Raw genomic sequence first — 18,354 nt, forward strand, 5'->3', positions numbered from 1 at the left:
TTCCTGGGCAGGCTGCACTTTCTTTTCACGCTGGGCGGCTTTCCTCACGGGCGCACTCCTTGCGCGTGGGGCTCCCCCACGCGGGGGACACCCTTGCGTGGCAAGGCACTCCTTGCGCGCATCAGCACTGCGCTGGGCCAGCTCCACACGGGTCAAGGAGGCCCGGGGTTTGAACCACGGACCTCCCATATGGTAGACGGACGCCCTAACCACTGGGCCAAAGTCCGTTTCCCAGTAAAACTTAATATTTCAAATTTAAGTGTCCTCAAGAAGATATACTTTAAAAAAAATTAATCCTTTCGTGATATGCTAATTTATTTTTTTGTTTTTTTAAAGATTATTTCTCTCCCTTCCCTCCCATTGTCTGCTCTCTGTGTCCATTCGCCGTGTTTTTCCGCGTCCACTGGCATTATCCAGCAGCAGTGGGAAACTGCGTCTCTTTTTGTTGCGTCATCTTGCTGCGTCAGCTCTCCGTGTGTGGCGCCATTCCTGGGCGGGCTGCACTTTTTCTTGTGCGGCAGCTCTCCTTGCTGGATGTGCTCCTTGTGCACGGGGCTCCCCTGTGCAGGGACGCCCCTGCATGGCAGGGCACTCCTTGTGCGTGGGCCAGCTCACCACACAGGTCAGGAGGCCCTGGGGATTGAACCCTGGACCCTCCTATATGGTAGGTGGACGCTCTATCAATTGAGCCACGTCTGCTTCCCTATGTTTTTTTTTTTTAAAGATTTATTTTTTATTTCTTTCTTTCTCCTCCCCACCCTCCCTCCAGTTGTCTGCTCTCTGTGTCCATTCATTGTGTCTTCTTCTGTGACCGCTGCTATCCTTATCAGCGGCACTGGGAATCTGTGTTTCTTTTTGTTGCATCACCTTGTTGCATCAGCTCTCTGTGTGTGTGGTGCCATTCTTGGGCAGGCTGCACTTTCTTTTGCACTGGGCGGCTCTCCTTATGGGGCACACTCCTTGCGCGAGGGACTCCCCTATGTGGGGGATACCCCTGTGTGGCACAGCACTCCTTGCTTGCGCGCATTAGCACTGTGTGTGGGCCAGCTTCACACGGGTCAAGGAGACCTGGGGTTTGAACTGTGGACCTCCCACGCGGTAGGCAGACACCCTATCCATTGGGCCAAGTCCACTTCCCCCTACTTTTTTTTTAAAACATCACCTCTGGTTTCTTTTTTTTCTCCCCAAAGATTTACTTTATTAATTTATTTCTCCCTACCCCGTTGTTGTTTGCATTTGTTGTGCCTGTTTGTTGTGTGCTGGTCTTCTGTTTTTGGGAGGCACCAGGAACTGAAGAGCTAGCATCTCTCCATGCAGGAGGGAGACACCTAATCACTTGAGCCACCTCCGCTCCCTGCTTTGTTGCGTCTCTCATTGTGCTTCCTTGTTGTGCCTCATGGTTGCCTCATCTCACCATGTCATCTTGCCACGCCAGCCCATTGTGTCAGCTCACTGTCTTGCACAGTCTTTTCCAGGAAGTACTGGGAACCGAACCTGATCTTCTATGTGGTAGGCAAGAGCTTAGTTGTCTCAGTCATATTTGCTTCCCAAGAATTTATACTTTTTTCATCAGTATGTGATCCTCTATATTCAGATGTTATAAGTTTCTAGTCTACATTTGTAGCTTAAGACTTTTTTTCTTTCTGGAGTTTATAATTTCCTCAATAGATTTTATTCTATTTAGACTTCCACATAGTGGGACGACATCGATTATTCTTTGTGCAGAATTCTTCACATGAATAAACTATCAATTAATAGAAGTGACTTTTCTGGTTTTGGTCTTATCCCCTGGTGAGATAAGGCTGTTAACACCTGAGAGTTACTGAATTTCTCTACTTTAAGTTCTAATGTTAAAAACTCCCCCACAACAGAATTAATGAATAAATGGTGCAGGGTTTCTGTTAGGGGTGGTGGGGAAATTTTGGTTACAGATGGTGGTAGTGGTAGCACAACAATGTGGATGTGATTAATGAAACTGAACTATATGCTTGAGAGAGGTAGAGATGGGTAATTATGTGGTATATATGTTACCACAATTAAAAAAAAGAGAGATGAAAGAGAAGGACAAATGGAATCTAGGATCCTGGATTGGATCTAGTCGTGGGGAAGAAAATGCCAAGAGAGTATTATTGGGACAACTGAAAAAACAAAAAACTGGAATATGAACTGTAAGCTTTATATCAATGTTAGATTTCTTCAACTTGATAGCTGTACTTAAGGGGGTTACATAAGTGAGTGTCCTTGTTCTCGGGAAAGGTAAATGTAAGTGTATACAATCTACTTTCAAATATTCAGAAAATAGAAAGAAAGAAAGATAAAACAAATGTGGCAAAATGCTAACAGTGGGTAAATATGGGTTATCTCACTGGGGGTGTACATTGGAGTTTATGTATTGCTTCTGTGTTAGTATGGCAACTTTCCTGTAAGTCTGAAGTTATTTCAAAATAATACGTTTAAAAAAAAAACAACTCCCCCAAACAACCTAAAACTACTATAAAATCCTCAACATTTACATATTCCACAGCTGTTAGCTTTCTGTTCAAAATATATCTTGTACTGATTTCAAAAATTGATTCCAAAATATTAATATCCAAAATGGGGTAATAGCTATTACCCTATCTCTTGAGTTTTAAGAAATAAGGGGAAGTGGGTTCAGTCTGAACGGCTGAGCTCCTCCTCACAAGTGAGGCTCGGGTTCCATCCCTGGTACCTCCTAAAATGAGACAACAGACAATAAACAAACCACTTGGGGGAGCTGACGTAGCCCAGTGGTTGAGCACCAGCTCCCCCACGTCAGGTTTATCCTTGGCCCCGGTACCTAACAAAAAACCAAAAAACCAAAAAAAACCACCCAGGACCATTATTGTTAAAAAGACTAGGAAAAAAGAAAAATGAGGGTAGCTAATGAAATTAAATTTAAATGAAAAAGCAAGTTTATAACAAAGGATCAGGAGCTTTAAAATTTTTAATTAATGAGATTATAATTTTAAATACAATGTCTCTCAAAGTACACTTTCTTTTGCTTATTTATTTTGAACAAAGGCCATTTCATTAATAAATACATTGAAGTTCAAGCAAAAATATCTATTTTTAAAATAGGCTTCTATACAACCATAGAATTTTTAAAAAACACTCTTCACGTTTCTTTTAATTTTGGTTCCAAAAGGAAAGACTTTCGGCACATGGAACTGCAAGCTAAAATATTCTTGTTTTAAAAACCTCTCTCTCTTGGGAAGCAGATTTTTTTTTAGCTCAACTGATAGAGCATCTGCCTACCACATGGGAGGTCCAGGGTTCAAACCTGGGGTCTCCTGACCCATCTGTTGAGCTGGCCCACACACAGTGCTGATGTGTGCAAGGAGTGCCGTGCCATGCAGGTGTGCGCCCCGTAAGGAGAGCCGCCCGGCATGAAAAAAAGCACAGCCTGCCCAGAAGTGGTGCTGCATACATGGAGAGCTGACTCAGCAAAATGACGCAACAAAAAGAGAAGGACTCCCAGTGCCGCTGACAAGAATACAAGTGGACACAGAAGAACACACAGTGAAAGGACACAGAGAATAGATGGGGGGGGAGGGGAAGACAAATAAATAAAAAATAAAAAATCTTTAAAAAAACCTCTCTCTTGCTCTCTCTAAAGCCCTTCATTATAGAACATTTAAAAAGAAGTCAATGAAAAATAGATGAGGGCAATTAAGTATATAACACTAATTACTGGCTACCCATTGATACTATTTCTTCCACAGTTCTCCCAAGAAAAATCTCAACTTGAAACATCAGTAGAATAATCTTTAATATACATTATAAGTAAAATGAGAAGTTTTATTTATGTGGTTTTGAGAACCTGCTATTCTTTATCCTGCTATGGATCTCAATTTTACTCCAAACCAAAATTACTATATTAACTTCATGATGCACAGTTCCATGCAATGCATCACTGCAGTAATAGATTATAGTTAGGCTCTTTTTAACAGAGAAATTAGGAAAACAAGATTGCTCACAATCTATCCCACAGTACTGTCTAAGCCTAGTTTAACTCTCACTTTTGTCAATGCAATTCGTGGATATATTTTGATGTAACTAATATTGTTTTTCAAAATTAGCCAGAAGAGCTCTTTGCAGCTTAGCTATGCCTGGATGAAGTTTAAAGTCTGGTCCATGTGGCCAATGTTTTCAATATGCTTTGCAAGATAGGTGACTGAGGATCCACTTAAGTTTTTAAAACTGGTTAAGTTCATATAGTCAAAGTAGTTGTGCAGTCACTCTTGTTATTTTAAGCACCACATATCTTTTGATATTTTTCATATTCACCACCCAGGCTGTTGCCTAATCTACTAAGGTCACAAAGGTGTATACTCATGTTTTCTTCGTAGAGTTTTATAGCTTTAGCTCTTACATTTATGTCTACGATCTATCTTTCATTTTGAAGGCAAAACCACCACCAATTTTCTTTAGAAACAGTGCCTCCTTAAGATTTTTCTCAATCTCTTTAAAGACAAGATGTGCCTTAAATCCGTCTGTGTAGGGATGATAGGAACAGCCTCAACCTAAGTTCCAAAGGACTGGCAGTTACAGGAAGGTTGATCTTACACAGAGTTACAACTATAGCTCCTCTAACACCTAAATAATGCTGTAGAGAAACATTTGAACAAGAAACTTACTTCTCTTGGACTTCCTTCTTAGCAGTTCCTACTACTATCCCTTTTAGAAGTGAAAATTGGTACTGTTTGAATATGTGACTGAAAATCCTGACATGTGACTAGGGATTATTAATACCTTTATGGGAAAGCGGACTTGGCCCAATGGATAGGGCGTCTACCTACCACATGGGAGGTCCGCGGTTCAAACCCCAGGGCCTCCTTGACCCATGTGGAGCTGGCCCATGTGCAGTGCTGATGCACGCAAGGAGTGCCATGCCACGCAGGGGTGTTCCCTGCATAGAGGAGCCCCACGCGCAAGGAGTGCGCCCCGTAAGGAGAGCCGCCCAGCGCGAAAGAAAGTGCAGCCTGCCCAGGAATGGCGCTGCACACACGGAGAGCTGACACAGCAAGGTGATGCAACAAAAAAAGAAACACAGATTCCCGGTGCCGCTGATAAGGACAGAAGCGGTCACAGAAGAATACACAGTGAATGGACACAGGGAGCAGACTGGGGGAGGGGGGGAAGAGGGAAGGGGAGAGAAATAAATAAAAATAAATCTTAAGAAAAAAAAAAAGGGAATCTTAAAAAAAAAATACCTTTATAGTTAAAGGGAATACCAACTAAAAGACATATTGAATCAAGACTTATCACGCAAGGAGGAAAGAAGGAGTAATTGGGGAGGCCAAAAAGAGAAGTCTCTAAAATTTAGTTTATCAGAGTAATATGGAAGCAATGAAATAACTCTAAGTTTTATATGGGTTTAAAAAAACATTCATGTGTAGTTTAAAAATATATATCTATGAGAAAAGAAATGATTATTTTTTCTTACCTCTTGAACATTGAACCTTAATATCTCCTTCATGTAAGTAGGCAATAATGTCAATAAAGTATAAAAAGTCCAGTTATAAGAAAAATGTGCAACGACAATAGCCCAAAGTGGCAGGGATTTTAGCATGGGTATCCACGGCACTGATTTCTGTGAAGAAAGCTGAAGAAAACAAGCACTATTAGGATAAGTTACAGCTGTGTTTATGCTTCAATCTGTGGTTTAACCCCTACAATTTAATCTAGAACACATATAGAATGTCAGCCTTATTTAGTAAATACCCAAATTTTAAATCAACTCCTTTGAAATATTAAAAAGTAAAATACAAAAACCATACAATATACTTTTTCTTAGCTCAATAACTGAAAACAGCCTTCTAATTGGAACTTGTTTGCCCTGCTTAGATCTTCTCTTTACACAACTGTCAGCATAAGCCATCAAAAATATAAACTTTTCTGTCACCACAAGCTTACAAACATTTCATGGCATTCCAGTGCCTATGGAAGAGTCCAAGTTTCTTCATGAGACATGGTCTGACTCCTGCTACCTCCTACATCTCCTGTCGCTCTTTTTCCCTTGCCTTTTACAGCAGTACCTGACTGCTGACTTTCTGATAGAAAACATGCACTCCTGTGCCTAGAATGTTTGCATACCTCTTATTTTCCCAGGTTTCCTCATTAAATCCAACTTCCCTTTCAAGACTGTTCACATACAGCTTCCACCAGAGCTGCTGTCAGCTGAATCGGCCTAGCTCTAACAGGTAGGTGGTAGTGTTTTCTTACTGACCTTAAAAAAAGTCACTCAGTTACCATGATGGAGCAAGACAAAAAGATGACTACTCCATAACCACATCTGAGCACAGACAAAAAACAAGAACACTGTAAATCACAAAAAGGAGTAAACAACTTCCTCACTCCTGGCTGAGTAATTGCCTTTTTTTTTTTTAAACCCAATTACAGCTTTAACAAATCTTCAAGGTAAAAATTAGAACACTCAATCATAGAATTTCTACCGCTTTCTTTTTTTTATGTTTTAATTTTTTAAAAAAGATATTTACATTACATAAATGTTACATAAAAAATATAGAGGATTCCCATATGCCCCACTCCCTACACCTCCCATATTTTCCCACATTAACAATATCCTTCATTTGTGTGGTACATTTATTGCAATTGATGAACACATTTTGGAGCATTGCCACTAAGCATGGATTACAGTTTACAACTCACACACAGTTCTGTAGGTTAAAGGCAAGATATATAATGGCTTGTATCTGTCATTGCAATGTCCATTATTTTCTGATGGCATTGAATCCAGAACAAACATCAGTTCTTTAAATCTTCCCAAAGTCACCTAGTACAAGTCTAACTCCCAACTCTCAAACTGTTCTTCATGGTGTGTTGTCTTCCTCACTTCAACTAGCCAAGAAACTCAACTTTTTTTGACTATAGGTGTATTCTTAATTGTTTTTGGTCAGAGGGCACTGATACCAGAAAGCTTTTCCTATCTGTTCGAGGCTGGCTTAGAACTCCTGTCTTCTCTGTTCCAAGATGTACTGTGTATATTACAGCACTGTATTGTGTAGGCAATATTATATTTAAATTCTGTTCATGCACGTGTGTCTCCCTCTGGGTACCACAAGTCCCACAGGCACCATGTCTTCTTCTTTTCCCCTCTTACTCATTTTTCAAGTCCTCAGTACCTGACGAAGAACGTATGACATACTAAGTTCTCATGTTCTCAAAAAAAAAAAAAAGTTTGTTTAAAGAATGAAGTACAGTAGATGCTATCCATTTCTTGGATCCAAGCAATAAAAGTAGAACTCCATGTAACACATCATTATGATGTGGCATTTTCAACTACAACATCATCTGCTTTAAGAATACAGAATGGGGTTCTCTGAAACCTACTCCTAACTCTTCTTGCTTCTGAATATCCCATTTTCTGAAGCACATGGAAAAACAAATTTACAGAGGTTTGGATACTAGAAAGATTATGACACATATCAAGGTGGAGAAAACTTTTTGAAAAGTTAAATAAATTAAAAATCTATAAAAACAATGATAAAACTGAAGCATTGGAAGAAGCAAACCATTGATCATCAATGCTAAGAAAACGTGACAAAACATAGCAGGTTTTACATGGCAAGAACTGTTTCCAATGCATTAAATTCTCAATCTGTTTTTTAAGGGGAAAATGTGGGTGTTTCGTTTGATTAACATCCTAGAGGAAACTAAGCTATCAAAACAAAATAATTTTCTTTATTAATTGCTAATTTCTTCTGTTTCAAAGTTTCTGCCAAACTTTGGCAAAGACAAAGAAAAGCCATATTTCTTAAAGTTGAGCTGCATATGACATTTGTAGCAAAATTTAAAAAGAAATGCTGATCAGTAACTCTAATTATTTCATGGTTATACTATATATAGAAAACTAGAAATACTAATCATAGTAACTTAATAGGCAAGGCAAGTTTTACATGAGCTATTTTATGTTCTTAAAATAATAAGGTGCCTGTAAAGCCATTAAGAATGCTGAAAACAGAATGCATATATTTTCATTTTTCCTAATGATTTTATGTTCTTTTACTCTCCCCAAAAGGCGAATATTTTGTTTACATGGTTGAAAATTCACTATATTGTCTTACCATAGACTTTTATTTCTGATTTTCTATTGTGCTTGATTAAGTGATACAAATCCAGTTTTAATAAGATATAAATTTTTGTTTCTTTAAATGATCTATTCTAGAGGAGCAAACAGGTGTTTCCTGCATTTTTATGTCATAATAAATGTGCTATACTCTTTATTAAATAATACTCATTTAAAATATAGATATAAACATACTGGTTGGTTTTCTAACAAACTAACATTTAGAATGTAGCTATGAAATTACAATTAAGACTCAGTTGATAATCATTACTCAAAAAGGCTTAAAATAACTTTTAAGTCATTTTATTACTTTTTTAAAAGTAATTTTCATACTTTTAATATAGAATTAGAATGAATTCCCCGGACTAAACAAATACTTTGTACATTTATTTCATTTGCCTATTCTACTCATGCACAATAGAAATATTTATATTAAAAAAATCATATTTTAATTCTGAAGAAAAAATTATCTTTAAGAGGTGCCCCAGTCCATACCTGATTTCTTAATGATGAAAGAATGTATTCCTTTTCAGAATGGGAGATTGTCTTGTGAGTTTCTGGTGTATCACTAATTAACCAGATCCATAAAACAAACCAAATTATTCCAGTTATACCTTAAAACAGAAAAATAATATTAAATAAAATTAGAATGCACAAAGCAATTTTTTAATGTCTTGAAAAAATTATCTAACTACAGACAATATAAAAATTGTTTCAGGTTAGATTTTATTTCAAGTTTTCTTATCAGGTAGTTAAGTCAGAATGCATTGTAGTTGGTGTCAGAAGTTACTGCATCTGCCAATGAGCTGGAGAAATGAAAATCCTTGGAACTAAATGAAAAGAAAGGAAAAGAAAAAACTACCAAATGAGAGTATACTACTTTGAGAAGAAATATTTTCAAAATATACATTTTTATAATATCTAAGATAGTAATAAATATATTTTTTGAGGTACCAGGGCCAGGGACTGAATCTGGGACCTCATATTCGGGAGGCCAGCACTCAACCACTTAGCCACATTGGCTGCCCTTAGTTTTTTCATTTGTTTGCTTGTTGTTTTGCTTTTTGTTTTTAGGAGGCACTAGGGATTGAACCCAGGACTTCCCATATGGGAAGCAGGCACTCAACCGCTTCAGCCATATCCACTCCCCAGATAGTAATTTTTTAAAGATTTATTTATTTCCCCTCCCCCTCCAGATGGTTCCCTCATCTGCTCATTGTTTGCTCACCTTCTCCAGGAGGCACCAGAAACCAAACCCAGGACCTCCCACATGAGGCACGAGTGCCCAATGGCCTGAGCCACATCTGCTCCCCCCAGAGGGTAATTTTTGATGGTAAATATGCTTCATTTAAGCCCAGGATTTGACAGTAGTGTATACTGAGTAAATATCACAGAACTCACTAGGATCACTTTAACTCTATCAACTTGGAAAACAGGCTATCAGTGTTTTAGAACTTTGTGGCTTAGCAGATGAGTGCTTCAAAGAGTTGGAATATATTTTTAACCAATTATTAGACTACTATTATATTTGGGATTTATTACAGTATATTTTAGGGAAATATTTTAATAAACTTACCAAAGAGGTAGAAGACGTAAGTCCAATTCATATAGAAGCATATTATCCCAGAAAGAGGAAGAGAAATTACTGTCCCAAGCTGTGCTCCTAGAAGACAACAGAAAAGACTTTATATACTATGGGGAGAGATTAACAAAGGGATTGGTATACTGCTTAAAGAAGATGGGTAACAGATGATGAAGAGTAGTTGAAGAACTACTCAAATATTGTAGGAGTTGAGTTAGTGACCATATAAATACAAACAATCCCTTTTTTTAAGGGATCATTTACTAGAAAACTCATAATATGTAAAATGTATATATTAATATGTCATTATATTAGTTATAACCAGCAGCTATTGATGAGTTAGGAAGTATCAATCAATTTAAGAGCCATATAATAGGAGCTAGCAAATGCTACATGTATTAGAAATTCAGATGTCTTGGTACAAGTTCAATGAAAGTCTCTAAAGCTGATAAACACAATCCACCACAGCATATTCGATGAAATTAAGATGAAGTTTTCAATCTAATTTGCCAAAAAATATTGCAAATAATTTTTTTTTCATTGTCTGCTCATAGTCTGCTTGTTGTTTTTTTGCTTGTTGTCTGCTTGTTGTTTTTGCTCATTGTTTTTTTCTTTAAGAGGCACCGGGAACCGAACCTGGGACCTCCCATGTGGGAGGGCGGGCATTCAACTGCTTGAGCCACATCTGCTCCCCCATATGTTTTATATAAATAAAATATAATAAAATACATTTTAACCACCAAATGCAAGACATGTATGTACGTGCAGTGGTGGGACCTGGAAGGATAAACCAGATGTTGTTTCTGCTCCCAAGATTCAGGATTATGGAAATAAATATAAATACTTATATTACATGTTAGAAAGTGTTAAATGTCACAGAGCAATATGAAAGTTTAAATATGGGAGCAATTATTTCTGATTCCTAGTGGCCAGGAAAAGATGTAAGAAGCAGCATTTGAACTAGGTTTTGAAAAGAAAGGTCAGACCTGGTCTTGTCGGAATAAGGTTAGAAAGGTATATAGGCAAATGTAACAGGATGAACAAAGGAAAGGAAATAGGAAAGCACAGAGTGGTTTGGGAACTTCACTTGGGTGAAGGGACTAAATAGAAGGTTAGAAAAACAGATTGTAACAGTTACTGAGAACCAACTCTATGACAGGAACAGTGTGCCAGGGCTTAGGCTAGTCAAAAGAAGTGGTGAAGACTATGAAGAACTTGACCTTAGTTCAAGAAGTCTGGACTTTATTCATGAGTTTATCATCGGATTTCTCATGTCAATCTCCACATAGCTACAAGGATGATCTTCTTAAAATGTAAATTGTTTCACACCCCTCCCTTGATTAAAAACCTCTGCTGTCTCCCCATTGTATCCTTAAAAAAAAAAAAAAAAGGCTACGTTCCTTCCTGAGGCCTGGAAAGCCTGATTATGAACCAGACCGGTTCTTGCCTATTTCTCTAACTTCATGCCATTATCTCTTTTTTCACTATGTTCTAGCCACTGGTTTTGCTAGAAATGCACTGGTTTTGCATTTCTTTGAACCTCTAAATTATTTCCTGCCTGAAAGCCTTTGTACATGTTGTTCTAACTGGCTGGGATGCTCTTCTCTCTGCCCTTTGCACGGCTGGTTCTTCCAAATCCTTCAAATTTTCCCTTAAAAGTCACTGCAGAGGGGCCTTTCTGTGGTTTCTTTGATATTATTGTATCTAAAAGCAGTCAGTCTGAGAATTATTCACTCAGTCAATGGAAGAAAGGCGAGCAGTTTTTGTGTAATCTGATTAAATTACAATTCACATATAAAGCTCATGCTATCTCATAACCTGTAGATCAAAATGATGGCACATCAATGTGCACAAAAATATATATATGAAGAGGGGTTGAGTATCATGATATGCTCATTAGAAGATGAGACTAGAAATCATAATTTAAGAATAAAAGTGCTCAATTTTCCTACTATTGGATTTTTTAAACATAGAAATCTCTATACCAATATCTGAAAAGACAATAATCTTTGAAATCAATGATGCCAGATGGAGAAAATGACAGTTGTCAATTAATGACAGCAGTTGTCACTGCTATAAGGTATTGTGCCAAAGAGAAAAATTAGTAATGAAGTTTTACTCCCAAACCTTTATTTTTCCTAAAAGGAAGCACCCTTGCATGATTCCGGCATGCAGTCATTTTTTTTTTCTCCAATTATATTAACAAGAGATTGTAGCAAAAAACTGTAAAAGAATATTTCTCTCACCTGCATATGAAATGCTAAGAAGCTTGCTTCTTTCAAGAGGGGGAGCCCAAGAAGACCACATGGCATGCATGGCTGGAAATGTAACACCCTGAGGAAGGAAAAGAGATGTTTCTGATGAAATATACAGTAGTTTTGCTAATGTTTCAATTCAGTCACATTTTGTTGTAAACTTGGTGTTCAAGAAGTTTTCTAGGTAAGAATCAAACTAGAGTCAAGTTCTATGCAGTAAGATGTCTTCACAATGTTAAGTATTTTAAAAATCTCAACAAAGATTCATGGATTCTGTTAACTGGCTCAAGAACTATTAAGGTAAGGGCTACCATTAATCTAAATGAATGTACTGAATAACGTGATGTAAAGGAACCACTTTCAAGGAAAATTTTATTCATTCAAATTAGTAATGGCCTGAATGAAATGGGAATGTTATCTGTTCATAACTTTAAAAATACTAAGCTAATACTTTGGAATATTGAAAGAAAATTCAAATTTACCTTAATTAGCTGGAAAATTGGCTCTATAAAAAAAAAGGATGAAGCCAATTAGAGTGTTATAGCCTATTTTCCCCCCTGCTACTAACTAGTATAGTAAATGCCAATTACTGGTATATAGAGGCAATGGAACAATAGAGGCAGCAGGTTCTCGGTGGATAAGGAGCTGCCACAGGAGAGGGGGAGGGACAAGGTTCCAGTGCACTCAAAGCCGAGTATTCCCTGCTCTCCTTGGCCTCTCACTAATTGCAACCTTAGGAAGATTAGCTAACCTCTTTCAACTTCAGTTTTTCATCTGTAAAACAGAGATAATACCCCCTATTTTGCATGACTATTTTAAAGATAAACGGTAATTACTGCCATTATTAATGGAGAGAAGAATAAACACTTTAGTACTTTGTACTTTTTTGCTAATTATTTCAGGGACTAAAATGGAAGAAACACCAATGGAAGATGAAGGTGATTTGGGTAGCATTGTGAATTGGTAAAAACCTGTATCATGGGACATTCACAGGATGGGCCACTATAGAGTAATTTAAGGTGTTTGGAAATGCCCACAGAGATTATGTTGTGGAAAACTTTATTATAAAACCCTAGGATCCTTGAAGACATCAGGTTGAGTGAAATAAGCCAGGTACAAAAAGACAAATAGTGTATCATCTCATTTATATATGAAATATCCAGAAGAAGCAAATTTCATAGAGCCAGTGAGATTACAGGTTATCAGGGGCTGGGGAATTAGGGAAGGGGGAGTTATTGCTTAATGGGTACAGAGTTTCTGTTCGAGAGGATGAAAAAGTTGGGGTAATGGATGTTGGTGATGGTAGCTCAATTGTGAATGAAAAAAATACCACTAAATTTTATACTTGAGCCTGGTTAAAATGGGAAATTTTGAGTTGTATATATGTTACAACCATAAAAAGTTAAAAAATAAAACAACCTAGAAACAATGTAGTTGTATTTATGGTGAATCAGATGCTAGGAATGAAAGATGCTAGCATAAGGTTATGGATGAGACAATGTACATAGGAAACATATTGGAGGAATGGAGAAAAATAGAATCTATGAATAAACATAACAGATCCTATTTAGGAATAAAATGTCATTTGAGATAGCAGTAGTAGGGTAAGAAATATACTATAACGCTAAATTAGTGGCATAAACAGATATGAAACTAAAAAACGGGATACATTCAGCAAGAAGATTCACTACCTGAGTAAGAGAAAATATACTGCCATTAAGTATGTTTTATTTGGTAAGGAGTAGAGGAGCTGGTTCTAAAGGGAAAATTATTTTGTGATCAGGAAGGATTTATTTAATAGACCTCTATCTGATAAGGACAAAATGTGAACATTCATATGAATGGCAATACTTTAAATTTAAAAAATACTTGACAATTTTCAAAGCACTCTAGCAATCATTATCACTTCTAAGCCTTTAACTATCTTGTGACCGAAGACAGGGCTGGTATTACCCCAATTTTTGAGATGGTGGAACTGAGGTCAAGTAGTTAGGAATTAAAATTTCACTGTTAGATAAAAAACAAACTCTGGTTTTCTCATTCCAGTCTAGTGTTCTTTCCAATACAGTATAATGGCAATGCTACCAAAAACGACATTCATGCTATATACTAAACCCAAAGTTCACCATCTTGCTTGGGTTAAAGAAATGCAAGAGACAGCAAAATAAAGCTCAGTCAGGGTATATAGGTAGAAAAACAAAGTCAGAAAGGAAAAGTGATCACTAATTAAAGATGGAGGTATTTATGATGACCTGTAAAACGAAAAACGAAACAAAAAAAAATGGAGAAGATAAGGAATTAAAATTTTAAAAATGGAAAAAAAAGGTAAAAATTGGTTACAATTCTAAAAACAGCAGAAAGGCTAAAAAAAACTATAGAACTAAGTAACTGTTATGTAAAATCATAAATTATTTGTTTCTAAATTAGGAGACCAGAAAAAGAAAAGAACAAATGATAAACAAAGAGGAAGTTTGATGACTAACAAAAAAATGAAAGTAAAATAAGGCAATTAGACAGTCTATTGTGTAAAATGTGTTTTAGATGTAGGCAATCAATGATAGAACAGAGGTGAACTGAAGCAAAAGTATAAGAGATAAGGAGGTCCTATTTTAACTGTTCTAATATTAGCTTAATTTTTCTATCTTCAAAGTGTGAGCTATTAAGTCTTCTCTGGAAATGTTTTTTTCTGTTCTTTGGGTTAAGCTTCCAATTTTTTGGTGTCCTCCCACTTCAGTTTTACAACAAAATCTACTCAGGTAATTTTCCAGTTAATCTTTTCTCTAATTAAAAAATAAATCTGGCTGCAAGACCTTGCTGAGACCTTAGGTTTAATCTTGAGGTCCCAGTTTCTCTTTCCGAGACCTCCCCTTGGTCCCGGCTATTCCTAACAGTCCTCACCACTGGCCCCACTATCGGTGGGGTAACTGATAATAGCTAGGCCCCTCCCCTTATAATAATAATTAACAGTTTAAAAGGTAACCCACACAAGGCAGATCTCGTGCTCTCTGCCTAGAGGACCCCGCACCAAATCTTGGTGTGTATTTCCATCCTTCTCTCCCATTTCTCAGCAAGCTCTGTTCTTTTCCTCCATTTCCCAATAAAATCTTTTTACTGGCCTAAATAAAAATTTTTAAAAAAATCCTTGTTATCTTCAAATGTTTATTTTTAGTTCATATTCGTACCAAAGAATAGTATTTTAAGAAGAGAAAAAGATATAGAGTAAAAAAGTAGAGGAAAAAGAGAAAAAAAATTACCTCTCCGAGTCCTTCTAGTGCTCTGACTGCAATTAGATATCCAACTCCTAAATCTGCAGCAATGGGGGTGAATAGAGTGAAGATAGCAGTGCCAAGGATCCCAAATCCTAGCAGCAGTTTTCCACCCACTTTGCTGGCAATATATCCTCCAGGAATCTGTGTGATGATGTAGCCATAAAAAAAAGAACCAAGAATCCATCCTTGAGTTTCAGCATCCCATTGGTACTTTTTACCCTATAAAGAGTAGAAGAAAAAAAACCCAATTCTTGAACAGTTCCTTTCTTTCATTAATATGTAAGTACATTTAAGTGTAATTTTGAACCACTGTTTTGGATTGGAGAACATGCACACTTTCTAGTAGGTAGGCCAGTCACCAGATATAGATGCACAATTCCAGGAAGTGAATGGAAAGACTGAAAATCATAAACTTTAAGAAGTTTGTTCTTTTGCAAAACTACGCTATGGGATGAATTGTCAAGGCTTTGTAATAACCATGACCAAGAAGACTCAAAAAAAGAGTCATAGCCTTAATTCAGAAAGATATTAAACAGGCTATTGAAGTAGTTGAACCAGGCTGTGGGTTCAGACAGGACTGGGTTCCAGCCTAGCCCTGCCACTTACTGGATGTATGCTCTGAGATGATTTAACAAGAAAGATAAATAAAATAAGGTCTGATACACAGCGAGTGTTCACTTAGTGTTGGCTACTAGTATGAATATAGATTATTAATATCTTCCCATTTCAAACCAAGTATTTGAAAAAGCACATGGGGCAATAAAAAAAAGCAACAATTTAAACCAAGCCATAAACGTCATGTAAGTGGGGACTGCCTTTTATTACTATTAGCAGCACATAGTAAGGTAATAATAAAGAGTTAGTGACTGATTTTTAATATGACATCTTTAATGCAAGCAGCTGTACAACAGAGCCAATGTGTCAAGAATCATTCCAGGATTTCTTTTCATTTGATATAAGGCAGATGAAGATATGCTGCTGCTAAGTCAACAAAAGCACTTGCCAAAGGGAAAGATACAAAGCAAAGCATTAATAATCTTTGTTTAGAGTCCAGTGTGTACCTTCTCTGTAGAATTCTAGGACCTCCTGAACTCTCAAGCAATACAGGTTATAGGTTGGAATGGTGAAAGTAGGTATACTCAGATATGTTATTCAGCAACATTACTAAAGTCAAATATAAAGATTTTTGGTGAAGTCATTATTTTGTGCGGATCTTTGTTTGGGGAGAAGCTTTCTTCCCTGCCTGAATGCTCCTGTTTGCTAATGGAAGAGGAGACTCACTCAATCAAGTGTGATCTGACTCCTCTGTAAGCACTGAAAATGCATGAAAGTATACCCATAAAAGGATACCAGTCTTTTCTCCCTGTACTGTTTCTCAATGTGATAAGCAACACATTGAAAATGTGTAAAACCTAAGGCTTATCTTTTTCTTGTGAACAAATGAACACACATTTATCAATTCCACTATAACGTGGGCAGGCAAAATTACTTCAGTAGCTTAGGTTAGGAATGTATACATTTTGGAAAGGAATATCCGAAGAAATCAATCAGTTTTTATTTTTCCATCCTTCATCTAACTGAGCTCTCCTGCTCAGTAACCCTATAAATGAAAAAGCTATTGAACAATAGTCCTATAAGAACTATTAAGCAACACATAAAACAATTTGATTTACTGATATGCCAAACAGGTTTTTCCAAATTCTCTTTAGAACATAAATTTATGGAAGGGAATGAAGAAATAATTTTCAAAGAGATCAAGTATTACAATGCAGCAGTTGTAGCTACAGATATAAGTTACTGCTCAGCCAGTTCCTGGGAAAATACACAAAGAAAGTCCTTCAGAGTCTACATGAAGATAGACCTTTCAATGATTTTTACTTGGAAGTATTTTAGGATTAAGAATGTTTGCTTAAAAAATAGCTCTTACCGTTTGATTATGAAGAATTTTTATGGGAGCAGAATGCTCTGGACACTCCCCGGAAGTTCTATTATTTGCTAAAGTTGTATTTGAATCTACCATATCCACTAATGCAACACTCAGATTCACCCGTAATGCATAGAGAACAAAGAAACCAAAAAAGGCCAAAAGTGCTAGGTTGTAACGAGCAGAACAGCACACTGGAGCTGAAATAAAGATTGGGGAAAAAACTTAATAACTAAGAGAATAAATTAGGTGATATTGTCTTAAATCACTAAAAATAGGTTACTTTGTTGAAAGAAGTACACAGACAAGTGAATATTTTTCTGAGAATATTCTCAGATTAGGCATATCTAAAAACATTTATTGAAGAGCGTTTATTCCTCATAATTGCAATTTTAATAAAAATTAAAAACATGAGGAAAAAAACAACCATGAGAGCTTGAACTGTAAGACAGATTAATTAAAACATGGCATCAACTTTGCTCAGGAAAATCTCCATTCCACAATCAAAACTGAACCCCTGATCTGTCAGCTGATAAAAATAACGCATGAGAAAAATAGGTAAGGAACTTTAATGGCACATGATTGCTGAAAAACTAAAACATGGTCAATAAATATTTGATTATTTACTAGACCATATCATATATATTACTGACTAAAGTTTGGCAGCCAACTCATGTAAATGTAGCACAGAAAAAAAATTACTGCCAAGACCAGGGCAAGAAACTCCTGCTGATGAATTTCTTACCTTGAAGAGTATCCTCAGTGGCTGGATTTGAATCAGGAGCCATGATAAGGCTTAAGGTTCTCCTAAACTAAAAGGATTTAAAAATCCAGAAGCAAACTTGCAGCATTTATGCGAAGTACGTGTGACAGCTGCTCAGTAGTTATGCTTAAAGGGCCTACAGCAGAAAGGGAAATAAGCTAATGCAATGATTAAAATAAAAAAGGTGGAGTATGTTGGAGGAACCAATGAATGAAGGTTCATGTGAGAGGAGGAGTCTGACCTATTTTTTACTGTAATTTTATGCTTGTGCAGTATTCTTTCAATGGGCTGCAGAATTGGAGATGGGATAGTGATTTGGGGAGCATACTAAGGAAGACTGACCCCTCAGTGAGAAAGAGAAATTGGCATAATCCAGGGTCTGTACACATTTAAGTCTGGTAAATACTGAGTGGCTTATAAATACCTGAAAGATATCTATTTCATTTAGTAA

General features: G+C 36.8%; 1 protein-coding gene across 2 annotated transcripts in view; it reads right to left on the reverse strand.

The window, feature by feature from the left end:
- The window catches only part of SLC17A5 (solute carrier family 17 member 5), an 80,525-nt gene that overhangs the window by 37,849 nt on the left and 24,322 nt on the right, over positions 1–18,354 (reverse strand). For both annotated transcript variants that reach the window (XM_058307043.2, XM_058307042.2), the window contains exons 2-7: positions 17,144–17,340; positions 15,202–15,435; positions 11,939–12,026; positions 9,687–9,773; positions 8,606–8,724; positions 5,468–5,626 (exon numbers count right to left, since the gene is read on the reverse strand). In XM_058307043.2, coding sequence (XP_058163026.1) covers positions 5,468–5,626; positions 8,606–8,724; positions 9,687–9,773; positions 11,939–12,026; positions 15,202–15,435; positions 17,144–17,340 — 884 coding nt within the window. The remainder of the gene's footprint in view (positions 1–5,467; positions 5,627–8,605; positions 8,725–9,686; positions 9,774–11,938; positions 12,027–15,201; positions 15,436–17,143; positions 17,341–18,354) is intronic.

This window comes from Dasypus novemcinctus, chromosome 11 (assembly GCF_030445035.2).
Source record: "Dasypus novemcinctus isolate mDasNov1 chromosome 11, mDasNov1.1.hap2, whole genome shotgun sequence".
Classification (NCBI taxonomy): domain Eukaryota; kingdom Metazoa; phylum Chordata; class Mammalia; order Cingulata; family Dasypodidae; genus Dasypus; species Dasypus novemcinctus.